This window comes from Convolutriloba macropyga, chromosome 1 (genome assembly GCF_964194025.1).
Source record: "Convolutriloba macropyga chromosome 1, txConMacr16.3, whole genome shotgun sequence".
Taxonomy (NCBI): domain Eukaryota; kingdom Metazoa; phylum Xenacoelomorpha; order Acoela; family Convolutidae; genus Convolutriloba; species Convolutriloba macropyga.
In genome coordinates this window covers 10,608,065-10,635,380 of record NC_134468.1, presented here as the reverse complement: position 1 = coordinate 10,635,380, position 27,316 = coordinate 10,608,065, and the positions used below count along the sequence as shown (strand labels likewise).

The following is a 27,316-nucleotide window of genomic DNA, read 5'->3' as shown; positions in this document are numbered from 1 at the left end:
GAGATATTTACCCCAAAATAAAAATAATTTTTTTCTTTAAAATTCAAAATGCGTTTTATTATTTAAATGCATGTGTGGCGTCACTTTAACGGGGGGGGGGGGACTGGAAGAGAGGGCAATAACTGAAATAGGGCACAATACCCTCTGTTGATTTCTATTTCAGACCAAAGGATGATGACAGAACTTTTTTAACGAAAAATAAGCATTAAAATTTTTTAAAACTATTTATAATCTTAGTTCATTACTTTTGTCCTTAGTTATTCATCTCTTAATTAAGAGATCAAATTTCTGCCTTACAAACTGGAAAATGTCTCTTCAGCTTTTATGTCGTGAATGATCGCTCACTTTCGGGTTTTTCCTTTTGGATTAAATAGGTCACTGGAAAGACTGTTACCCATTTGGGGAGTACCCACTTCCAGAATACCCTTGAGGCACTGGGTACGCATAATTGGGATACGCATAGGGTGAATTTGGATGAGGCGAATAACCCTGGGGCGAGTACACTTCCAGTGGGTACCCAGGTGACGGAGTTTGCGGGTATCCCTGATACGGGTACACTTGTCCAGGAGCATACGCTCTAGGTGTAGGGTAAGCTTCTTGGGCAGGCGGGTACTCTTGATAATTGGGGGGTGGAATTGCAGTTAGGCCATGTTCGGCATAGGGTTCTCCACAACATAACTCGTTGTTTCGTGGAACAAAAGCGAACACTGCGATTGCCATTGTAAGATTCGGTGTGAAGAAAACGAATGATGTCCATGCGAACCCCTGGTAGATATAGTTCATCGGCGTGAAAAAGTCTGCAAAAGCATTTCAGTCACAATGGAACAAACGGACTACTTTATTTAAAGAGAAGTATGTGATTGAAAATTGTAATTGATAAACTGAAAATATATGAACACGTCATTTTTTAACCAATTTGCGCCTTTGTAATTTTTTTTATGCTTTTAATATTATGTATTGAATCATTTTTGTCATCTTCTTTACTTACGAATATTGATTATATAGATATAGATTATAATGGACCAGGATTTTCTGATATTCAAATGTCATTTGTTGGGTTGTTTGATGAAAAATAACAATAGATCATATTATCTAATTGTTAATCAGTTAGTAATACTAGTTAATAACAAATTTGTTCCATCGTCTTCATCTGTAGATATCGTTGGTGTAATAATTGTTATCATAACCGCAGTTGCCAAAATAACCGCCGCTGTTACAATATTCATAAATAGGTTCAGAATCTGGGGCCATTTTCGTTCATTGTACTTCCCTGCAGCTAAAAGGAAAACCCACGTGGTTATACAACCCAGGGTAAAAACACACCCCAAAATATGCAACGCGAATGTTGTCACGTCTTCTGGGCAAAAACTTGGGTCGTTGAATACACAGTTTCTGTAAATATAATTGTATCCCAGAGGGGAAAAGGTGCAAATGAGGAAAAGAAGGGATATGGAAGCAAACACAGCGCCTACGATTCCCATAATAATACCTGTATCAAGGTCAAATTAATCAACATATCAACTAAATTATTTTTAAAAATAACCAAGAAGAAAACAGCTTCAATGTCTAACTTTTGTTACAAACCTTTGACCGACATTAAAGTTGAGATTAGGACGAAAATTATTTTAAATTAAGTCGAACCAGAGAAGCAAATAATCGAACTATAAAAAATAGTTGGTCATTATGACGCATTAGGACACAGAAATTTTGACCAATACATGACCCAAAGAAAGTCTGTATCAATGATCTTATTTTCACCCGAAATAAAAAAAAACAAACTATTGCCTCTTAGAAATCATTTACGTATCTTTTTTGCGGCTAGACTTACACGTAACTGAGTTCTTGGTTGAGAAAAAAATTTCGAGACTCTTTCTATTATCACGAGCCAATGAAAACGATCATCAAGCACTAAAAATTTTGATACATTGCAGTCAATATAATTAATTGAAGCACGAATTATATAAGAGTGGCGGATTGATACCGTGCAGTCTAGTTAGTTTTCGGTCGCATGTTGCATCTTTTTTTAAAGAAAAACTAAAAATCCTTACGAAGAAATTCTCTATTGAGCAATCTCCTTTTCCGTTTTCTGATATGTAACTGTGGAAAATTTGTTATTGAATATCAAATCAATCTCTCATTGAACATATACAATTACTTGTTTGTATTTTCCATAGTCAACTAATAAAAAGTGTTCGTTAGACAAAAAAATGAGAAGATGCTGGTTTTCAATTTCTTTTGTGAAACCACTGTGAAATCTACTTTATCAGAAGCATTTTTCAGCACCTTTAATAGTTTTGTTTTGATATGAACGGGAAATAGAATTTTTAAAACAAATTTTTGCATTTAGGAATAAGAAATTTTTAAAAGCTGACAAAAAATCTAAAATCTTTTGTATGTTCTCGAGGAAGTCGGATTTATCAAGCTCAAAACTTGTTGCAATAGTTTCACCCAATGCGCGAAACTCTAAGGGCTGCTTTCACATCAGGCATTTAGGCCTCCAAAAGTATTGGTGAGAGCATAGTAAGCTGAGAGCCGCTAAGAGAACTTAACGCGCCCTACCAGTTTATCCCGATTTTGAGGGCAAAGAGTCAAAAGGGCTAGACAAAAAAAATCGGTCAAGCAGAAGTCGCATATAACACCACAAAACTAATTTAATTGCGGAAAAATTTGGTTGACAGTCATTAGACAGACGATGGGAAGGAAATGTTGGAAAAATTTGCTGCAATCCTGCTGTTTTTGAATAGGACTAATCATTGAAGACTTAAAACGCTTTCAAAATTTTGCTTATATTATTTGCTACAAAGAGCTTGAATATGCGCATGATTTATAATTTTTTTTGCCACTCGGCACTCCTCTTTGATAGTACAGGAGCGCAAGGAACTGTTTTCCTTGTCCTGTTTTTTTTGTTTTCATTAACGCTTCAGAATGAAATATTACTCGCTTTTCTCTTGATGACGGGTTGTATGGTCAATCAATAAATTAGACTGTCCATCACATCACAATTTCCACGTTTTAAAATGACGAAAGTCAATCGAAGTCAAACGTTTGACTAAGTAGCAAGTTCTAGCATTTTTTTTCTGGTACTGCAGACTTTCGGCAATTTAAAATGTGCACGTAAGTGTTTTAGTTTTTATTATTAAGTACTACAGATACTGTAGTAGTCAACTGTTTGAGTTTAATATTTTGCAGACTTGTGTTTCAAAAATTATAACTACCATTAAATTAAAGAAAAACCAAAAATCCTGACGAAGAAATTCTCTATTGAGCAATCTCCTTTTCCGTTTTCTGATACGTAACTGTGGAAAATTTGTTATTGAATATCAAATCAATCGCTCATTGAACATATACAATTATTTGTTTGTATTTTTCATAGTCAATTAATAAAAAGTGGTCGTTAGACAAAAAAATGAGAAGATGCTGGTTTTCAATTTCTTTTGTGAAACCACTGTGAAATCTACCCTATCAGAAGCATTTTTCAGCACCTTTAATAGTTTTGTTTTGATATGAACGGGAAATAGAATTTTTAAAACAAATTTTTGTATTTAGGAATAAGAAATTTTTAAAAGCTGACAAAAAATCTAAAATCTTTTCTATGTTCTCGAGGAAGTCAGATTTATCAAGCTCAAAACTTGTTGCAATAGTTTCACCCAATGCGCGAAACTCTAAGGGCTGCCTTCACATCAGGCATTTAGGCCTCCAAAAGTTTTGGTGAGAGCATAGTAAGCTGAGAGCCGCTAAGAGAACTTAACGCCCCCTGGCCCTACCAGTTTATCCCGATTTTGAGGGCAAAAAGTCAAAAGGGTTAGACAAAAAAATCGGTCAAGCAGAAGTCGCAAATAACACCACAAAACTAATATAATTGCGGAAAAATTTGGTTGACAGTCATTAGACAGATGATGGGAAGGAAATGTTGGAAAAATTTGCTGCAATCCTGCTGTTTTTGAATAGGACTAATCATTGAAGACTTAAAACGCTTTCAAAATTTTTTTATATTATTTGCTACAAAGAGCTTGAATATGCGCATGATTTATAAATTTTTTTTGCCACTCGGCACTCCTCTTTGATAGTACAGGAGCGCAAGGAACTGTTTTCCTTGTCCTGTTTTTTTTTGTTTTCATTAACGCTTCGGAATGAAATATTACTCGATTTTCTCTTGATGACGGGTTGTATGATCAATCAATAAATTAGACTGTCCATCACATCACAATTTCCACGTTTTAAAATGACGAAAGTCAATCGAAGTCAAACGTTTGACTAAGTAGCAAGTTATAGTATTTTTTTTTTCTGGTACTGCAGACTTTCGGCAATTTAAAATGTGCACGTAAGTGTTTTAGTTTTTATTATTAAGTACTACAGATACTGTAGTAGTCAACTGTTTGAGTTTAATATTTTGCGGACTTGTTTTTCAAAAATTATAACTACCATTAAATTAAAAAAATGAAAGCACCTATAAATGAAAGCCTCATTAATAAAAACTAACTTACACATATCTGCTGATTTTGATAAAAATTATTTTACACGTGAACACAGGATCACTGCAATTAGAAACGACATACACACACACACGCTCAAACATTTAAAATGAAAGGTAGATATGGCCAGGCAAAAAATAATTATCTTTTATAAAGTCAGAATTCAGAAACTTGGTAAATAAAAAAATTGCGATAGGGATGGGGTTAGGGCTTGGAGGGCTGGATGAAGGGGTTCAAATCGCCTACTGGAGTTTGGACGGGAGGAGTGTTGGGGGAGTAGGGATGACTGAGAGGGTCAAACCTTCGAGATGGAGATCCGCTTTTTACATCATGAAATTGTCCTTAAAAACAGTTTAAGTCAATCACATAATTAGTCGCTAGCAAGGCGTAAGTCTCTAAGATCCTCGGCCGCTTAATGCCCTCGGAGCGCCAACAATTTGTCCAGTTTTTGCGGACGAAAAATCAACTGAGTCAGATGATAATATCTGTCAAGCAGAAAATTGCTTGAAAATAGACCACAAGACAAATATATTTGGTCCAAATTTAGTTTGAGAGCAATTAATTTGACTTTAGTCAGAAATACAAGATTCTGTGTTAGGTACACAAGCAGCTCATTCGATTAAATTCTTCATTTATTCACAAATTTCTGGTTTCCTCGAAAAAGGTAGAAAGATTTTAAATATCTCAAGTGCTGAATTTACCTGAACATTTTAAAGTTGATGTCGTCTTCTGAATTTCTAACTAGGCCAACAGTGAGGGGGATCTGTCGCCCAGAAGATCGATCAAATAAAACAAACCAAAGGTTTTGAATTGGTGAAGCAAGCGTTACTTTGTTACTCTGCGTTTTCCCCTCTTCCACTCTTGTAAGCTGTCGCAAATTAGATTGCCTTGAAATAAGTTAATTCAAAATGGGGCTCGTAATATCAATTCTAGTTATATGGATAACGTGTGTAAAGAAATTACTTGCACATCGATGGAAAAGATAAATTCAAGACAATTTATAATAGTAATTACAATAATAATGCCAATATCCGTGGTTCACTTCCCAAATGAAATAAATCAAAACAACTCACAGTATCCCAACTGGTGTAGCAACTACAAACTTCCAGAGTTCAATCCCACTCTCAATCTCTTCCCTGCTTTTCACACTATCTTTTACAGTTTAGTCCCACTAAACCAACTACTATCTCTCGCTTGTGCGAATCCAAACTTCTGAAGTCCTCCCAAAAACTCCAAAATCTGCCTCTCTCTGTGTGTTACTTCAATTTATACTCTACAAATACGCTCTTATCTTAAGCAAACAAACCTTAATCTCTTAAGTAAACATTGCAACTTACACTTGCAATCTGTCACATTCAGTAGGAGGGCTTTGTTTGCTATGCAAACAAACCAATAGCAAATTATGCTCTGTCATTCAACTGCTACCAACCATTGTTCAACATTCTCCTTATCTTAAGTAAACGACCTTTGGACTCATATGTAAACAAACCCACTCCGCTTTATCGCATTTTTGTGCTTGACATGTCAATCAGTGTTCGCTTAGTAAACATTGAACGTTGCTCTGAAAAGTTCTGATACCTCTATTTCCGCTATAAAATTAATTAGCTGCAATCAATCCCTGTCAAAAATCACGTGTTGAATAAATAATCAAACTCAAACCTAAATCAAAGACCAAGAGAAATTGTTATTTCCAATCTTGAAATCATTTCATGCAATTCCCTCTAATTATACATACCTAAAATTCTAATATTCCTAAAAGCCCAAAATTTCACCTCTAGGGGTCAATCAGGGGTCAATCGTCAAGGATGAAGGGTCACTTTGGGTAAAAAAATAACCATTGGCGTGAAAAGTCCTACCATAGTTACACCTACTCACCAATTTTTATCAACTAACTCCCAATAGAACACGAGCAATGACCGCGCACACTTTTAATCGACCTCCCGGATGACCCCAAATTTCGAAACTTAATAACTTGCGAAGTAGTGGTCAAAACGTCTGCGGGTAAAATTTTTTAGTAACTATAGGGTGCCACCAACTTGCCTGCCAATTTTCATGACCAACGGATCAGCCGTTGGGAGTCGTTTGCAATTTGAAAATTTTTAACGAGTCGTGGGTGCCGAAACCCGAAAAATCCGAGTTCGTCAAAATTGACCGGGGTGGTTATTTTTTGTCACTAATTGTCTCAGGTTATCATATTAATACCATTACAAAGTCATTCGGCCGCTCAAAAAGGCCAATTTCCGGTTTTCGGCACTCGGGTCGTCCCGAAGCACCGACTTACGGTCGGAATTTGGGAATGAAATTATCACCAATCGAAAGCCCTTGAAAAGTTACACTAACCCTCCAAAAATAATAGGGCTACTAACAATACTCCACGAGCAATTCAAATTTTACGTTCCGCAGCACGGGCGTGCGCTAGTTCCGTGCAGGTTGGTGTGGGGTCAAATCCGACCTCAAAATTGGATTCCCCATACCCAAATTAGTCTACCTCCCAAATTTCAGGTCAATCCGACTTCAACTTTTAGAGAAATTACTATTTCAATTTCAGTGTTAACTATTTTTAGTGAAAACTGCCTATTCTTATTTCAAAATGCTAATAAGTTTCTCCCACAACTTCCTAAACCCTTCCCATGATCATGTGCTACATTACTCTGGACTTAATACCCATTGCAACCCTTAGTCCCCGTGTATCATACTCGAACAGTCAATTTTCCATTCAAAATATCAAAAACCTTCAAATCACACCACTTCCGGTGCTAATAACTCGGAGTTGGGTGGTCGGATTGGCCCGAAGGGTATACCAGCCTGAGAGGACCATTGGGTGTACATGCCATTAAAATTTGGTAAACGCCCGCTTAATATAACCTCCATGGGGGGGGGCGGGAAACATCGGCTTGGTGGTATTTCGAAAAACTGATAAATTGCATTTTTATTTACTCTAAATTAACAAAACTCTACTTAAATAACTGAGATCAAAAAGGTGTAACATACCGCGCATCCCTATTATATATGGACAATCATCAGGGCAACATCTCCACAAATTTTCAGATTCCAATGATGAATATAACTTAAAAAGTTGAGTGTATACCAAGTTTGGAGTTGCCAATAATTTTGCAAATTCAAAATCACACTTTAATTTGGTTCAAAATTGAAATTCCCTTTTTGATCAAAATATCTAGTTCATTTCAAATCATCGCTCTCTAGTTTTCATCTAAATTTAAATCCCTCACTTCGACTTTGGCCTGATGCTCAAATACAACTTTGCTAATTAATTAAAATATACGACAGCTCAATATGCATTTGTTCATCAATTTGTTTGTTTAAGAGATATCACTCAACTACCCTCTCTGGCGCCTTCGAAACAATAACATTTTACGAAAGAACGCTTATTTCAAACACCTAATTAACTTGTCTAACTTGAACTAAATTATCTGATTTAACTAGCGCTATCTGGTTATGAAATTTCTTTTGAGTTTATTCTTATGCTTTCTACACTCCTCCCTCCTAGATTATTATTCTCCCGAATAATTGCAAAGCCTTATCCTTTGACCCGATTAACTTACTCCTACGTACTTTAACCATAGTCGATCTAGTGAAGTGAACCACTTATATTTAGCTCCGGATTAATATAAACTAACTGCACCAAAATTTGAATAGCGTTTGATTAAATCAGATTTGAAAACATTTTCGCATTTCGACATTTTAACATATTCTACCTAACTCATCAACATTGATTCTTGATCGAACTCTATTGCCTTTGACATACATCCTCCCTGGGAACCATAAAATCACTTAAAAAATCAAATCTAAAAATAGATCTACCAAAACTACACATTTCCCTAAATCATCTTTTTTAGAAAAAAAATTCCCTACAACTATAGTGCTTGATCAATTTGTCCTGATAAAAAGGATTAAAACAATATAGACAACAATTGGGTAAAAAGGCTTTAATAACTTAGCTGTCAACGTCCCTCTCATCATACACTCGTTCACCTGTACACGAAAACCTTCTTCCTCTGATGCTTGAATGGATGACCAACTCTTCTTCCACTGTAGCTATCATTTCTCCTGTAATCCAGCCATGGCTGCTGTCTTGACGCTTCCAAACGGCTCCACTTCTCCTTCCGGCTTAATGATCGGTTTTCCAGCAACATCCTTGCAATCTCTGGATATCGTGATGCAATCCTTCTCTCCACTTTCTGCTCAACTTCCATCGAAAACCGTCTAGAGTCCTCCCTCCTAGGCTGTTGATCATCATGAACCCATTTCTGCAACACTGTAGCCATTGACTTCTGATCAAATTTCCCTGTTCCGTCAACTCCAACACTGTCCCCTTGATGCTCATCCGTTGGTTCGACCAAAACACTACTATTAAGCTGACTTTCACTCAATTGCGATTGCACCCATTTCTCTAGCTCCTTTCCCAACTGTGCGAAGCTACTTCGGTCACCTGCTGCTTTATCGTTTTGGCCCTTCTGTGTTTCAGACACTAACTGCTGATCAATTCCTCCTGAACTTGTGCTATTCTCCAAAGTATCCACAGTGCACTCAGTTGTACACATTTGTGTCTCATCAGCCACGTGTGCGGTATCGCAGAACTCCTGGTCCAAACCTCCTGTCTTTAACTCCATCAAGGCCCAGGCTCCCAGCATATCGTTTCTGCTAGCTTTGACACCACCGCAAAAATTGCTCGCTATTGCATTTACATTATCGCATGCAACTGAGTCCAAACTCCCAGCAAAACTTGTCTCGCTCCTCGCTTCGTTAACATCCAGTTCCTCTACATCCGAAAAATCTGTATCCAAAACATCTTCAAAAAAATAATCATCTTCCGACTGTTCATCGCTTAGCTCATCAGGATCTGGTGACTGTACATAATCCTTTTCCACAGCATGATGCTCAGCTGTTCCACAAGACTCAACTCTCCGCTCAACGATTTTTTCTTTTGTCGGAAATTCCCCGTTGCCACTGTTTTCATATTCGCTCAGCGCTGCTCTATAAATTTCCTGATTTATTTGAACACAAACTTCCTCCGTAAACTCTGCCTCAGTTACAGTTTGCACTTCATCGCCGTCACCTGGAATTCTTATTCTACTACCACTCTCAGCAATGCTCATATCTTCCACTTCTCCAGACGAATCTTTACCGAAAGCTCCTCTTCTTAACAGACCACAGCTGGACCTAATGCCAAACCCTTCAGAACTTCTACCAAGTTGCCGAAATTGATCAATTAAAGAAATGCCAAGGCTAATTCTTGTATCAACCACCTGTTTTTGAGAACACTGCTGTCGCGTTCTCTGATCTGCAGTATCACTGGTTCCACTGAATTCCACCCTATTTCCCGCTTTCCCTCTAATAAACAAACTGTAGCTTCGCTCATAAAAAAGTGGATTGTCAGACAATCGAATGTCAAACTGATACAACGTCTCGGTCAGTGTCCATGCTTGCTTCTCTAGAGTCGACCGCCAATAACCTCTTGGTAAATCACTTACTGCATTCAAGGCCCACCCACACAATTTTGTAGGCAACCACTTCATCATCTCTTCTTCCGTCCATCCCAACTTCAAGCCGGTGCTCAAATAATGTTCACGCCAATCCTCCCAAACTTCGTAGCCTGGTGAAGGAAAACGCTTCACCAATTGATAACCAAACATAATCAAAGTCTCCTGATAAACAAATCGCAAATTTAAGTCAAATTTCGTTGTGCTCTCAGCAATTTCTTCGACAAAAATATCGCACGCTCTCCAAATAATCATAAAATAATCCACAGCAAAAAGTAACAAAGAAACGGAGCCCACCCAGGAGCGCCACTGTCGTCTTCTGAATTTCTAACTAGGCCAACAGTGAGGGGGATCTGTCGCCCAGAAGATCGATCAAATAAAATAAACCAAAGGTTTTGAATTGGTGAAGCAAGCGTTACTTTGTTACTCTGCGTTTTCCCCTCTTCCACTCTTGTAAGCTGTCGCAAATTAGATTGCCTTGAAATAATTTAATTCAAAATGGGGCTCGTAATATCAATTCTAGTTATATGGATAACGTGTGTAAAAAAATTACTTGCACATCGATGGAAAAGATAAATTCAAGACAATTTATAATAGTAATTACAATAATAATGCCAATATCCGTGGTTCACTTCCCAAATGAAATAAATCAAAACAACTCACAGTATCCAAACTGGTGTAGCAACTACAAACTTCCAGAGTTCAATCCCACTCTCAATCTCTTCCCTGCTTTTCACACTATCTTTTACAGTTTAGTCCCACTAAACCAACTACTATCTCTCGCTTGTGCGAATCCAAACTTCTGAAGTCCTCCCAAAAACTCCAAAATCTGCCTCTCTCTATGTGTTACTTCAATTTATACTCTACAAATACGCTCTTATCTTAAGCAAACAAACCTTAATCTCTTAAGTAAACATTGCAACTTACACTTGCAATCTGTCACATTCCGTAGGAGGGCTTTGTTTGCTATGCAAACAAACCAATAGCAAATTATGCTCTGTCATTCAACTGCTACCAACCATTGTTCAACATTCTCCTTATCTTAAGTAAACGACCTTTGGACTCATATGTAAACAAACCCACTCCGCTTTATCGCATTTTTGTGCTTGACATGTCAATCAGTGTTCGCTTAGTAAACATTGAAAGTTGCTCTGAAAAATTCTTATACCTCTATTTCCGCTATAAAATTAATTAGCTGCAATCAATCCCTGTCAAAAATCACGTGTTGAATAAATAACCAAACTCAACCCTAAATCAAAGACCAAAAGAAATTGTTATTTCCAATCTTGAAATCATTTCATGCAATTCCCTCTAATTATACATACCTAAAATTCTAACATTTCTAAAAGCCCAAAATTTCACCTCTAGGGGTCAATCAGGGGTCAATCGTCAAGGATGAAGGGTCACTTTGGGTAAAAAAATAACCATTGGCGTGAAAAGTCCTACCATAGTTACACCTACTCACCAATTTTTATCAACTAACTCCCAATAGAACACGAGCAATGACCGCGCACACTTTTCATCAACCTCCCGGATGACCCCAAATTTCGAAACTTAATAACTTGCGAAGTAGTGGTCAAAACGTCTTCGGGTAAAATTTTTTAGTAACTATAGGGTGCCACCAACTTGCCTGCCAAGTTTCATGACCAACGGATCAGCCGTTGGGAGTCGTTTGCAATTTGAAAATTTTTAACGAGTCGTGGGTGCCGAAACCCGAAAAATCCGAGTTCGTCAAAATTGACCGGGGTGGTTATTTTTTGTCACTAATTGTCTCAGGTTATCATATTAATACCATTACAAAGTCATTCGGCCGCTCAAAAAGGCCAATTTCCGGTTTTCGGCACTCGGGTCGTCCCGAAGCACCGACTTACGGTCGGAATTTGGGAATGAAATTATCACCAATCGAAAGCCCTTGAAAAGTTACACTAACCCTCCAAAAATAATAGGGCTACTAACAATACTCCACGAGCAATTCAAATTTTACGTTCCGCAGCACGGGCGTGCGCTAGTTCCGTGCAGGTTGGTGTGGGGTCAAATCCGACCTCAAAATCGGATTCCCCATACCCAAATTAGTCTACCTCCCAAATTTCAGGTCAATCCGACTTCAACTTTTAGAGAAATTACTATTTCAATTTCAGTGTTAACTATTTTTAGTGAAAACTGCCTATTCTTATTTCAAAATGCTAATAAGTTTCTCCCACAACTTCCTAAACCCTTCCCATGATCATGTGCTACATTACTCTGGACTTAATACCCATTGCAACCCTTAGTCCCCGTGTATCATACTCGAACAGTCAATTTTCCATTCAAAATATCAAAAACCTTCAAATCACACCACTTCCGGTGCTAATAACTCGGAGTTGGGTGGTCGGATTGGCCCGAAGGGTATACCAGCCTGAGAGGACCATTGGGTGTACATGCCATTAAAATTTGGTAAACGCCCGCTTAATATAACCTCCATGGGGGGGGGCGGGAAACATCGGCTTGGTGGTATTTCGAAAAACTGATAAATTGCATTTTTATTTACTCTAAATTAACAAAACTCTACTTAAATAACTGAGATCAAAAAGGTGTAACATACCGCGCATCCCTATTATATATGGACAATCATCAGGGCAACATCTCCACAAATTTTCAGATTCCAATGATGAATATAACTTAAAAAGTTGAGTGTATACCAAGTTTGGAGTTGCCAATAATTTTGCAAATTCAAAATCACACTTTAATTTGGTTCAAAATTGAAATTCCCTTTTTGATCAAAATATCTAGTTCATTTCAAATCATCGCTCTCTAGTTTTCATCTAAATTTAAATCCCTCACTTCGACTTTGGCCTGATGCTCAAATACAACTTTGCTAATTAATCAAAATATACGACAGCTCAATATGCATTTGTTCATCAATTTGTTTGTTTAAGAGATATCACTCAACTACCCTCTCTGGCGCCTTCGAAACAATAACATTTTACGAAAGAACGCTTATTTCAAACACCTAATTAACTTGTCTAACTTGAACTAAATTATCTGATTTAACTAGCGCTATCTGGTTATGAAATTTCTATTGAGTTTATTCTTATGCTTTCTACAGTTGACACTACCGCTCTAAATTTTTTGAGGACTCTGTTACCTTTAGGTCACCTTAAACCTCCGGATCTTTTCTAGCTTTGTGCAGCTCGAAGTTTTGAAGTAAGACATTTAGGGTAGTTAAGCTTTACTTTGTAAGCAGACAAAGATTAGTGTGTGTTTTTTTTACTATTTTTGGGCTTATTTTTATATGAATAGCTTCATGGCACTAATTTTTTGACAACTGGAAAAAAAATCCTTCCAATCTTGTTGTACTTGTGACGGCAATTTGTTTTGACTAAAATAAGGGACCTCTGAAGAGAAAAAGTACATATTTGTGGTGCAAACAGACTGGTTATATAGAGTGTGTGTGTTTGTGTGTGTGTGTGTGTGTGTGTGTGTGTGTGTGTGTGTGTGTGTGTGTGTGTGTGTGTGTGTGTGTAGGTGGGGGGGGGGTGTTGTAGGGCGAAAACAGAAAAGAACAGAAAAGATCTAAACCTGCAATCAAGAAGTTATGCTTTCAAACTCGAACAAGTTTTGATCCAAAATTACTTACCTCAAGTTACGTTGAGTTCTGACAATTTATTGGTTTAAATTTAAAATTTTTTTGTTAGTTGATATGATGTAATTATACCCCAAGAGTCGCAAAAAAGACGATTCATCACAAGTAAGATAGTTCAACTCATAAAACACCGCCAACCTGTTTTCCGTGAAAATTAATTTGTTCACTGTCCATGTAAAAATTGGTCCACACAGCAAATGGTTGAGAAAGTATATATCCCCGTGAATAATATCCCCATCGCCGTGAATAAACGTTTGTCTGTTCAAACTAATGTGTTCCAATAAATATCTAATGCAAAAGATGTAAATCTATATTGATTATTAGAGAAACCTGTGTAAACTACCACTGCAACGGAAATAACTAATGCTAGCAGAAATCACTTTTATTGTATCTAATAACTTTGAAATATTTCCTTATAATATTCTTTATGACAACATACAATCTTGATGACATTGTTGGTAAGAAAACATTATGATATGACCGAGTTTGCAAGAGGTTTGCAAAAACTTCAAAAATTTGTTAATGTTGGCATATTCTTATCAAGAATACATTATTTATCTTGAAAATTTAAAATATGGCATGATCCTGCTAAGAAGATCTGATCTTGAGATCCCAAGATCTATCATATAAGTCAAGAAATTGCATATATTGGAAAAATCATTAAATTTGATTTTGAGAAATCAATCGGTAAAAGTAATTATATTGGAATGGTTTTCAGTGTCAAAGATTCAGAAATTTTTACTCTGAAAATAAACTTGAACTTTAAATTTTTGGATAGAAACTTTCTAAGAATGATCAGAATCTCATAGACCTTAACAGTGGAAAAAGATTTGCGCTGGAAGTCGATGACTTTTTCTGAAAACTAGGCTAGCAATTTTGGCACTCAGTTCTTCACAAACAAAGTTATGCACATTTTCCCCGTTTGTGCCCCTCCTCCCCACCCCCCCCCCCCCCCCACCCGGAATTGCAGAGCACGCGCAAGTACAAAGAAAACAAATATAAAACAAATGGCACCTGCTCCTGTGGTTGCAAATGATGGGGGCCACAACAGGGGGGAGGGGGACAAACGGGAAAAGTAGATCTGCATCATTAACTTTTGACGGCATTTTGGATCTTTCAAGGTTATTAACATCCAGTTCTGACGAGGATAGTATAACACGGACTAGAGGACAAGAGGACAATTAAATAAAACGTAACTAAGAATAGTGAAAGCAGAATGTATGATTAAATCGAAATTCTGAATTGTTACCGCGTTCTTTCAGAAAGAAAAATTAAACATCCATATCGTATAGTTAGATCGGATAGAATTAGTGAGTTCTAGTTAAAAATCACTGTTTCATTGACCACTTAATGGATCAGTTTTTAATGCTGGATCAGTTTTGTTAATGCCCTGCGCTTTAAACTTTAAACTAAAGCCCAAGTTCTTGAAGTTATTATAATTCAAGTTTTGCTTTTACGACAGAAGTAACCTCAATAGGACACGGGGACTACAGGGCTGGATTACATTGTGCCTTGGTTATGTTTAACTTGTTCGTGTGGTTCAAAGGGAGGTTGGGAGCATTGTTACAGGCTCGCATTCTCTATGTAAAAACTGAATTAGCTATAAATCGTACTGACCTTCTGACCTTTAGCGAATCAACTAGCTTCAAAAAATACACCTTACAGTACAGATTTTTGACTTGGCATCAAATTTGAACACCTTTTGAGGATGGTAAGTGGACATAGGGCTAAATTTCTATCGATTAATATACAGATGTGAGTGATTTTTGTATACATTAATAGAGCAAAACTACGAGCAAAACTGATGTTTAACACTGAAAATTACGTCATCGATCCAATAATACAGCACCTCTTACGTCAACTGTGCAATAATAATGGCTATTATGTCAACTATTCAATATTACGTAGTATGAACAGGTACTTTGTGGGACAAGTAACGTAATTCTCAGTGCCAATGAATAGTTTTTCTTTCGCAAAACAGCTATTAGTGCATACAAAAAGCAGGCAAACAAACTTGAAAATTCGCGCAACGCGTAATTTATGCTTATTAGACTACTGTTTTCAACGCTTGTTTTTAAAGTTTTCTCTGGCCTTCGGCCTCGTTTCAATCCCTTAAACACTCGATACGTCGAACAGCAGTATTCTTATATGAGATGAGTACTTATAACTATGACGACGTAATACAATGTCAACGTTAAAGAATGCTGAAACTGGAACTGAACTGAAAGTGCGGACACTGGAAAAAGGCTAATAGTATAATGCTACCCGAAATAATTTTCAAATTAAGCATGTCAAGCCGATCAGTAGCTCGGTGATAAGAAATTTATACCAAGTCTCACGGGCCGCGGAGGCACGTTCTTTACCCGCAATTATCATCGTTTGCTGAAAATTTAGCTTGCTCTAAAGAACTTGTCCTGATGAACAATACTACTCAAAATTTCACTAATTCACTCTGAATAGCTCAGGATTTGTGTTCAATTCAGTTAAAAAAAGCTGATTTGCTTAGAAACTTATCGGGTAAAAGTTTGAATGAACTTTTCACACTCTTTTAATGGACACAGTCATGCGTCTCAATTGTTATGTCACTGTCTAATATACACTTAATTTACAGATGTGTTAGGAATTTTGTGTCCAATAATATCACAGTTATGCGAGCAAAATTGACCATTTGTGCAAAATGAAAAAAATGGTAATAAACCTTTCTGTTATTTGATCTGTCTCATAATTCTTGTATTATGTTATTATTTTCTCTTCGCTATTAATGGTATCTCGCGACGTGGCTTTTGGTCTCGTTTTAATCATTTGTTATCACTACAGGTTCAAAAACAGTAGTTTTATATACACTTACACGTTCAATTTTACTCTATTATTTGATCAATTACGTTGTCCCTCCTGTGTGTTGTTTGGCAAATTATTGACAAACCCTAAGAGAAGCTGCTATTATTGCATATATATTAGGTTGACCTCTTACAACACTGAAATAGAGTGTTCAAATAAAAAAATACAACACAGACAGAGCATTTCCGCCTCCTTCTTTTTATAGCTTCCCAACGCTTAGTGGTTAAATAACGTATAGAACCGACATGACCGTAATTATACCATAATAGTCGTAAATCAATAGTACGCAAACACTCCAAGAAACATGCTAAACTTATTTCACGCTACTTTTTCTAATATAAATTTTTATGACAATTAGCTAACCGAAGTTCTCGACTTAATCAGCCAATAAAAAAAGGATATTTTTTGCCAATAATTGATCCTGGCAATCGAGCAAGAATAGCTTGTTCCTAATATATTGGTACTGCGTGATAGATAGTCAGTTTATCTGTCTGTTTTTTTTCTTAAAAAATGAACCGCAAGAGAAACTTCAGTTTTCGAAAATTTTTAAAAATGTTAAAAATCTTTTCTTCATAAACGTTTTTCCATAAAAGTAGCAAGATGGTTTTGAAAAATTTCATTTTAATTCCAAGCACTCAATCTGATTTTGCAATTTCAGCTAAAAGAATTCATCGTACCTTTTTCTTTTATATATAGGCTATCGCAGTTGTTTGAATGCATTTGCTTCAACAACCAAAACAGCAGAAATTGACTTTTTGGCCAAAAGATTTGTATGAACTTGTGTAGTTAAGTGTTTGGCTGTTTTGTTTCAGCTTTTTCATTGATTGAATCAACTTGGAATGCCAGTTTTTGCAAAAATTAATTTTAACATAGAAACTGTATATGAATACTTTGTTTTATAACAAAACAAAATTTCGCTTATAAAAAATGTTTTTAGGAAGTGGCCGAGAACAATGTTATATGTTGATCTGGATCACGCAAAGCCGTACACAGAAAAAAATTTTGTAATCTGTTAAATTTCTTTTGACAGATTAAAAGTAAAAGAAGGACAGATGCTGTTATATTCAGTCTTCGTTGACATTCAAGCAAGCATTAAAGATGACGAACGCAATGCCACCTTTGTGTTTAGATTTTTCTTAAGTGTATAGGTAGATAATAAAATAGACAAAAACTACAATTAATGTACAGATGAACGGGATCTTGGCGTCTTTGATTATTTGGATCTTGTTCATTCGTGCCCCCCCATTATTTTATGCACCCCTCTGTTGGAGAGCACTCGCGGTTACTTAGTAAATAATTATGAGAAACAAATAATATGCATATTATAAAAATACTATGCACCCACTGAGCTGGGGGGTCACAAACGGAAAAGATGCAACTATGTCAACACTACTGCATTCAAGTATACGTCCAACTGTCCTTTAGGCATATGTTAGAGTAAACATTTTAGCGGCCCGAGGAACCTAGTGCCCCCTGACAGGATGGAGCATGCACCCCAATGTAGTCTTTTTTGTTATATCTCCCCACCTTAATTGTCAGATAACCTATAGGCCCCCCAATCATATTAAATATACCATAATGGGGGTGTAATTTCATGGGCGGCAATAGTGGGAAAGACCCATTTTTTTACGTGTCAATGGTGAGCACTGTATTGAATTTTAAAAAAAATCGGGTCATTGTTACTGCAATGCATAGAGAGTATCCAATGCATAGAAATGCATTTCTCGGCGGATGTAAAGATGGGTGCCGTAATAATTGAGAATACGTTACAAGTCGACATTGCTCAGCTTGCGGAACGCTTAAATTTGATCAGAACTTTTTCTCAAACTTGGAAGGAGAGCTATAACGGGAAAGACCCCCGACTACTGGGTACAATTCACAGGGGGCTACGAAACATTGCATGAATTGAGTTTTCCCATGTTATCATCGCCACAAAATCAAAGTGTGCATTATGGTATGTTATTATTAGTAGTAATTATGATTATAGCTGGGTCACAATAAGAAAGGCGCAATTATTTTACGTAATTTCGGGGCGGGAAACATTAAAACATAGCACAATAAGTCCTGAAATTCAATCCAAAGAACTGAATAGAAAACACAAAACTACTAGACCTGACCAGCAGATCACATGAACACTGCCAACCAAAACGACAAAAAATCTCAAAAGTGGAGAAACAAAAATATTCAAACTAAACAAAAAATCATTACTAAAACTCTAGAAGCTATTAGCCTGAGGACTAAATTTGATCTTGCTAAATTTCAGTTTATTTAAATATACCCATTAACTCACGAAAAGCCTTGTAAGGTGTTTAGTCGCCACTAATATTTGAGAAATATGACAAATACTTTAAAACTGAAAATTGCAAAATGTAAAGAACGTTTCTGAATTTTGCAATAATAAAATGTTCAAAACCATTTTTTGTATCTGCAGATTTGTCATGTAACCCATCTACAAAACCTAAAGTTTTCTTGGCAGTAAAGATTGTTAAACTCAGAAAATGAAAAAAAAAAGTTTCAAAAAACAATAGCAAATTTTAACAAAATGTCGCTAAAATTCTTCGGAACCATTTGAATGTCTCCAGAAACTAGCCAGTATCAAATCTAAAATATTTTTACTGGCTGATATAGATCGATAAACTTGGAACTTTGAAATAATTTCCAGAAAATTTGAAAAAGTCCAAATTTTATTAAAAAAATTGATAAAGTTCACGGTATTGAACTCTTGAAAACCATTCAATTACCAATAGAAACTATGCAGTAAAACATTATCAAACCCTATGGGATGTTTCTTGGCCCTTGATGCCGGAGAAACTGAAAAATGACAAAGACTTTGAAAAAAATTGCAAACAAATTATCTTGAAAAAAATTGCAGAAATTAGTGTAGTTTTTCGTGTTTATGTTTGCAGTACCAAAACAAATAGCCCAAAGAATGTTCATTAAAGTAATTATATGTTGCAAAAGAACTTTATAAACTATAACAAACGTCATTTCAAGACCAGTCAAACAAAAACTCGAAAAATGACAACAAAACGTGAAAAGTTGCAAGAACTGGGGTTCAAAACTCCTAAAATGACATTGAGTTTAGGCTTTCCTAGCAACTTGAGCACTCTAAGCACTTAAAAGACTACTAAAGCTACATCAGGGCTTCTAATGATTTTTAATTCACACTGAGTTTTACTTGTTTATCCCGATTTCGAAAGCCATGAAAATTGTTTGAAAACATCTTACAAAAAAGGAGCCCCAATACAATCCAGTTCTTGGATTGTAAAAACAACCAATGCATGCAGAAGTTTCATAGCAAATTCCACTTGAATTGTTTTTTACAAAACATCTAAATATTAATGAACCCTGAATAATTTAACAAGGAGACAAAAAACTGAAGGCGGCCTTGTGGTTTTCTTCTTAAAACACAGCAGTTAAATGAACTAAAGGGCTCTGTCTCCGATAGCGAAGCAGCCGATTGCTTATACCGGTTTGAATCAAACGTCAAAAGTTGGATTTATAATTTAGTCTAGTATTTCTGCCTTAAACGTAGCGTCTTAAATTACCACATTAAGTTTAGGGGAAGAACCTCTTAATTACGACACTAAGTTTAGGGGACGTTTACCTCCCTAAGTCTAAGTTCAGTCGTTCCAACTAAGCTCTCTGCGCTGAAATTTTAGTGACCGATGAAGTTTTACCTTGATGTAGATCGATAAAATTGGAACACGATTATAATTTCCAGAAAACTTGAAAAAAATTCAAATTTTCTCAAAAAATTGCTAAAATTCGTGATATTAAAAACTTGCAAACCTTTCTATTACCAATAAAAGCTATGCAGTCAACCATCATCAAACCATATAGAATGTTTTATGGCCTTCGAGGCTTCAGAAACTGAAAAAAAATGACAAGAGGTATTAAAATTAATAGCAAATTTTAACAAAATGTCGCTAAAATTCTTCGGAACCATTTGAATGTCTCCAGAAACTATCTAGTATCAAATCTAAAATATTTTTACTGGCTGATATAGATCGATAAACTTGGAACTTTGAAATAATTTCCAGAAAATTTGAAAAAGTCCAAATTTTAATAAAAAAATTGATAAAGTTCACGGTATTGAACTCTTGAAAACCATTCAATTACCAATAGAAACTATGCAGTAAAACATTATCAAACCCTATGGGATGTTTCTTGGCCCTTGATGCCGGAGAAACAGAAAAATGACAAAGACTTTGAAAAAAATTGCAAACAAATTATCTTGAAAAAAATTGCAGAAGTTAGTGTAGTTTTTCGTGTTTATGTTTGCAGTACCAAAACAAATAGCCCAAAGAATGTTCATTAAAGTAATTATATGTTGCAAAAGAACTTTATAAACTTTAACAAACGTCATTTCAAGACTAGTCAAACAAAAACTCGAACAATGAGTTTTACCCTGAGTTTTACCTGTTTATCCCGATTTCGAAAGCCATGAAAATTGTTTGAAAACATCTTACAAAAAAGGAGCCCCAATACAATCCAGTTCTTGGATTGTAAAAACAACCAATGCATGCAGAAGTTTCATAGCAAATTCCACTTGAATTGTTTTTTACAAAACATCTAAATATTAATGAACCCTGAGTAATTTAACAAGGAGACAAAAAACTGAAGGCGGCCTTGTGGTTTTCTTCTTAAAACACAGCAGTTAAATGAACTAAAGGGCTCTGTCTCCGAGAGCGAAGCAGCCGATTGCTTATACCGGTTTGAATCAAACGTCAAAAGTTGGATTTATAATTTAGTCTAGTATTTCTGCCTTAAACGTAGCGTCTTAAATTACCACATTAAGTTTAGGGGAAGAACCTCTTAATTACGACACTAAGTTTAGGGGACGTTTACCTCCCTAAGTCTAAGTTCAGTCGTTCCAACTAAGCTCTCTGCGCTGAAATTTTAGTGACCGATGAAGTTTTACCTTGATGTAGATCGATAAAATTGGAACACGATTATAATTTCCAGAAAACTTGAAAAAAATTCAAATTTTCTCAAAAAATTGCTAAAATTCGTGATATTAAAAACTTGCAAACCTTTCTATTACCAATAAAAGCTATGCAGTCAACCATCATCAAACCATATAGAATGTTTTACGGCCTTCGAGGCTTGAGAAACTGAAAAAAAATGACAAGAGGTATTAAAATTAATAGCAAATTTTAACAAAATGTCGCTAAAATTCTTCGGAACCAATTGAATGTCTCCAGAAACTATCCAGTATCAAATCTAAAATGTTTTTACTGGCTGATATAGATCGATAAACTTGGAACTTTGAAATAATTTCCAGAAAATTTGAAAAAGTCCAAATTTTATTAAAAAAAATTGATAAAGTTCACTGTATTGAACTCTTGAAAACCATTCAATTACCAATAGAAACTATGCAGTAAAACATTATCAAACCCTATGGGATGTTTCTTGGCCCTTGATGCCGGAGAAACTGAAAAATGACAAAGACTTTGAAAAAAATTGCAAACAAATTATCTTGAAAAAAATTGCAGAAATTAGTGTAGCTTTTCGTGTTTATGTTTGCAGTACCAAAACAAATAGCCCAAAGAATGTTCATTAAATTAATTATATGTTGCAAAAGAACTTTATAAACTTTAACAAACGTCATTTCAAGACTAGTCAAACAAAAACTCGAAAAATGAGTTTTACCCTGAGTTTTACCTGTTTATCCCGATTTCGAAAGCCATGAAAATTGTTTGAAAACATCTTACAAAAAAGGAGCCCCAATACAATCCAGTTCTTGGATTGTAAAAACAACCAATGCATGCAGAAGTTTCATAGCAAATTCCACTTGAATTGTTTTTTACAAAACATCTAAATATTAATGAACCCTGAATAATTTAACAAGGAGACAAAAAACTGAAGGCGGCCTTGTGGTTTTCTTCTTAAAACACAGCAGTTAAATGAACTAAAGGGCTCTGTCTCCGATAGCGAAGCAGCCGATTGCTTATACCGGTTTGAATCAAACGTCAAAAGTTGGATTTATAATTTAGTCTAGTATTTCTGCCTTAAACGTAGCGTCTTAAATTACCACATTAAGTTTAGGGGAAGAACCTCTTAATTACGACACTAAGTTTAGGGGACGTTTACCTCCCTAAGTCTAAGTTCAGTCGTTCCAACTAAGCTCTCTGCGCTGAAATTTTAGTGACCGATGAAGTTTTACCTTGATGTAGATCGATAAAATTGGAACACGATTATAATTTCCAGAAAACTTGAAAAAAATTCAAATTTTCTCAAAAAATTGCTAAAATTCGTGATATTAAAAACTTGCAAACCTTTCTATTACCAATAAAAGCTATGCAGTCAACCATCATCAAACCATATAGAATGTTTTATGGCCTTCGAGGCTTGAGAAACTGAAAAAAAATGACAAGAGGTATTAAAATTAATAGCAAATTTTAACAAAATGTCGCTAAAATTCTTCGGAACCATTTGAATGTCTCCAGAAACTAGCCAGTATCAAATCTAAAATATTTTTACTGGCTGATATAGATCGATAAACTTGGAACTTTGAAATAATTTCCAGAAAATTTGAAAAAGTCCAAATTTTATTAAAAAAATTGATAAAGTTCACGGTATTGAACTCTTGAAAACCATTCAATTACCAATAGAAACTATGCAGTAAAACATTATCAAACCCTATGGGATGTTTCTTGGCCCTTGATGCCGGAGAAACTGAAAAATGACAAAGACTTTGAAAAAAATTGCAAACAAATTATCTTGAAAAAAATTGCAGAAATTAGTGTAGTTTTTCGTGTTTATGTTTGCAGTACCAAAACAAATAGCCCAAAGAATGTTCATTAAAGTAATTATATGTTGCAAAAGAACTTTATAAACTATAACAGACGTCATTTCAAGACCAGTCAAACAAAAACTCGAAAAATGACAACAAAACGTGAAAAGTTGCAAGAACTGGGGTTCAAAACTCCTAAAATGACATTGAGTTTAGGCTTTCCTAGCAACTTGAGCACTCTAAGCACTTAAAAGACTACTAAAGCTACATCAGGGCTTCTAATGATTTTTAATTCACACTGAGTTTTACTTGTTTATCCCGATTTCGAAAGCCATGAAAATTGTTTGAAAACATCTTACAAAAAAGGAGCCCCAATACAATCCAGTTCTTGGATTGTAAAAACAACCAATGCATGCAGAAGTTTCATAGCAAATTCCACTTGAATTGTTTTTTACAAAACATCTAAATATTAATGAACCCTGAATAATTTAACAAGGAGACAAAAAACTGAAGGCGGCCTTGTGGTTTTCTTCTTAAAACACAGCAGTTAAATGAACTAAAGGGCTCTGTCTCCGATAGCGAAGCAGCCGATTGCTTATACCGGTTTGAATCAAACGTCAAAAGTTGGATTTATAATTTAGTCTAGTATTTCTGCCTTAAACGTAGCGTCTTAAATTACCACATTAAGTTTAGGGGAAGAACCTCTTAATTACGACACTAAGTTTAGGGGACGTTTACCTCCCTAAGTCTAAGTTCAGTCGTTCCAACTAAGCTCTCTGCGCTGAAATTTTAGTGACCGATGAAGTTTTACCTTGATGTAGATCGATAAAATTGGAACACGATTATAATTTCCAGAAAACTTGAAAAAAATTCAAATTTTCTCAAAAAATTGCTAAAATTCGTGATATTAAAAACTTCCAAACCTTTCCATTACCAATAGGAGACAAAATATAAGCCCACTTAGCTGGGGGTGGCAAAACAGTATAGATCCGAATATTCCTTATCTATGCACCATTTCTCAAGTTATCTTATTTCCAACGATTTCTCAAGTTATCTTATTTCCAACGATTTCTAATTTAAAAACCGCATCTTTCCCGTTTGTGCCCCCCGGGAAATTTAACAAGGAGACAAAAAACTGAAGGCGGCCTTGTGGTTTTCTTCTTAAAACACAGCAGTTAAATGAACTAAACGGCTCTGTCTTCGATAGCGAAGCAGCCGATTGCTGATACCGGTTTGAATCAAACGTCAAAACTTGGATTTATAACTTAGTCTAGTATTTCTGCCTTAAACTTAGCGTCTTAAATTACCACATTAAGTTTAGGGGAAGAACCTCTTAATTACGACACTAAGTTTAGGGGACGTTTACCTCCCTAAGTCTAAGTTCAGTCGTTCCAACTAAGCTCTCTGCGCTGAAATTTTAGTGACCGATGAAATTTCACCCTGGGGTCTCTAGTCGTTAAAGATACAAGTGAAGCAGTGCCTGCAATACAAATCCCGTAGTCCATTCATTTTTTGGCACCATCTTTGCGAATATTTGAGGGTCTATAATTTCGTGGGGGTCAATAACAGGCAAGCCATTCGATGCTTGCAAGGTTTCAAGTGATTAAAAATAACTTGTAGATATTGAAGTGGAAAATGGGATAAAAACTGACAGGGTTTTTGACATTGTTTAATCTCAAATGAATGAAATGGGGACCAAAAAAGAGTTCAAAACCCAAAATCAATCCGAAAACATGAAGGCCCCTGGGGGGGGGGCACCTCTCTTCTATATAGTACAAGTCAGAACAAAAGACTTTGCCCACCTGGAGAATTTTACTCTGCACTCGGGCGTAAGCGCCCTCAACTCAGGGCACTAATCCTGGTTCTGTTTCTTGTTTTAACATAGAGCCCATTTGATACGAGGCAGTGACGTAGCTGTCTTAACTAAATTGATGTCATTGTTTTTTTAGGATCTTTTCCGTTTGTGCCCCCCCCCCAGTACATTATGCACCCCCAAGTTACAGAACACGTGTCATTATATAGTAAATCATTATTTTAAAATATGGCACGTGCGTTCGGGGTTGCAATTAATATGCACCCACTAAACTGGGGGGCACAAACGGGAAAAATGCGGTTTTTAAATTAGAAATCGTTGGAAATAAGATAACTTGAGAAATGGTGAATAGATAAGGAATATTCGGATCTATACTGTTTTGCCACCCCCAGCTAAGTGGGCATATATTTTTTACGCCCCCAGGCGCACGTGCTCTTTTTACGTGCTATATAACAACATATAAATTGTAACGGGAGGGGGGGGGGGAGCAAACAGAATAGATCCGACACCTCTTGTATAACACCGAAGACCACATAAATAGGCAAACAAAAACAGTTCTTCTTATATCTTTACGCCCCCATGTATACTTGCTATTTTTTCCACATAGTATCGTGCTATATAACAACATATAATTTGTAACTGGGGCCATAAAAACACTGAGGGGGGGGGGAGGGGGGCAAAACAGAATTTATCCGACACCTCTTGCATAATTCCGAGGACCACATAAATGGGTGAGCAAAGACAGTTGTTCTTGTTCCCACATCATCTAGCACAAAAATCTTGTACGTCTGCAAACAAAATTGAAATTTAATGCAGGCTGCGATTAAACAGTTTAGTCGACTCATTTTCAGCACTCGTTTCTAATGTGACCACTCTATGGCGTACTGACGTCGTTTCCGTTTATGAGAAACCTGCGTCGAAATAATCTAGTTTAGTGTTCATACATATTTGAATTTTCAAATTTTTTTTCAAGATATGAAGCAGGTTTTAACTTGAGTCAATTCAATTTCAAGTTCTGACAGATCAGAATTTAAGCACAATTTGGATGCATTTGGAGTAATTATTTTTTAGGAAGTTTGAATAATTATTACTTGGATCAATAAAAGTGAAAATTTAAGAGTACAATTATGCCTGTAACAAGAATGCAAAGTTTAAAAGCTCAGCATCTGTATGTCACTTAATTTTTTTTTGGAAATTTTGGAAAAATTTGCTTTATATTTGCAATTTATGAGAAAAAATTGACCTGACGTCAATTTAATACCTCATTATGAGTACTGGTACGTTTTTCTCAATTGCAAACCCAAAACAATGATTTTGTAGCCGACAATATTATGACACCTAACGTTACAAATAATGTATTTTGAGGGAAGAAACTGAAAAAAGGTTCTTAAAATTGACTCGTAGAGTCAATTTGAGTCAAAAACACAATTTCGTCGAGGACAATCTAAAACAAAAAGTAGGTGAAAGAGAAGGTGAATAGGAAATTGTTTTTGGCCTGAACTAACTTTTATCACGTGCCGGTTTTTGCTGCGCTATTCGGATGCCTCACAAAAAACGGTTTTCAATGGAAAAGATAGACTAAACTAGAGAAGCAGAACTCTTCAAATTTTACGAAATCTTTTATAAGTTATATAGATTTTATAAGTTACTTAAATGAGCATGATGTCTTGCACTACAGCAAAAGATATAGGCACAAAACTCTTGATATGCAACTGAAAAGTCAAGTACTGATCTCTGCAGATTTTTCATATGAACTCTGACCATTGAAGCATTCAATAGCGTTGCAAATTTATGGGACTAAAAATAAGCTCTGTTGGATCTATTCGGTTTGCCCCCGGCTTTGTGCGCTTATATTTTTACGCCCCCATGTATACTTGCTATTTTTTTCACATAGTATCGTGCCATATAACAACAAATAATTTGTAACTGGGGCCATAAAAACACTGAGGGGGGGGGGGGGGGGGGGCAAAACAGAATTTATCCGACACACCTCTTGCATATTTCTGAGGACCACATAAATGGGTGAGCAAAGACAGTTGTTCTTGTTCCCACATCATCTAGCACAAAAATCTTGTACGTCTGCAAACAAAATTGAAACTTAATGCAGGCTGCGATTAAACAGTTTAGTCGACTCTTTTTCAGTACTCGTTTTTATTGTGCCCACTCTATGGCATACTGACGTTGTGTCTCTGAGAAACATGCCGGGAAAGAATCTAGTTTAGTGTGCACACATAATTGAATTTTCACGTTTTTTATTCAATATAATAATAAAATAATAATATTAATATTTAATTATAAAGTAATATTATAAGTTACTTCAATGTGAATGTT

The 27,316-nt window shown here is 35.9% G+C and overlaps 2 protein-coding genes across 13 annotated transcripts in view; both read right to left on the bottom strand.

The window, feature by feature from the left end:
- LOC142345650 (uncharacterized) overlaps positions 1-27,316 on the bottom strand; it is a 73,906-nt gene that overhangs the window by 24,080 nt on the left and 22,510 nt on the right. The window lies entirely within an intron of this gene.
- On the bottom strand, positions 218-14,902 carry LOC142345600 (uncharacterized). Of its 11 annotated transcripts, none has more exons than XM_075397776.1 (4): positions 14,690-14,902; positions 13,668-13,925; positions 1,140-1,489; positions 218-798 (listed from the first exon to the last, which is right to left on the bottom strand). In XM_075397776.1, exons 2-4 carry the CDS (start codon positions 13,693-13,695, stop codon positions 391-393), a joined length of 786 nt encoding a protein of 261 aa, XP_075253891.1. In that variant the 5' UTR covers positions 13,696-13,925; positions 14,690-14,902; the 3' UTR covers positions 218-390. The 11 variants fall into 11 exon arrangements, with proteins under 11 accessions (XP_075253891.1, XP_075253909.1, XP_075253858.1 ...); XM_075397794.1 differs by having other exon boundaries at positions 13,668-13,883; XM_075397743.1 differs by having other exon boundaries at positions 13,668-13,993; positions 14,726-14,902.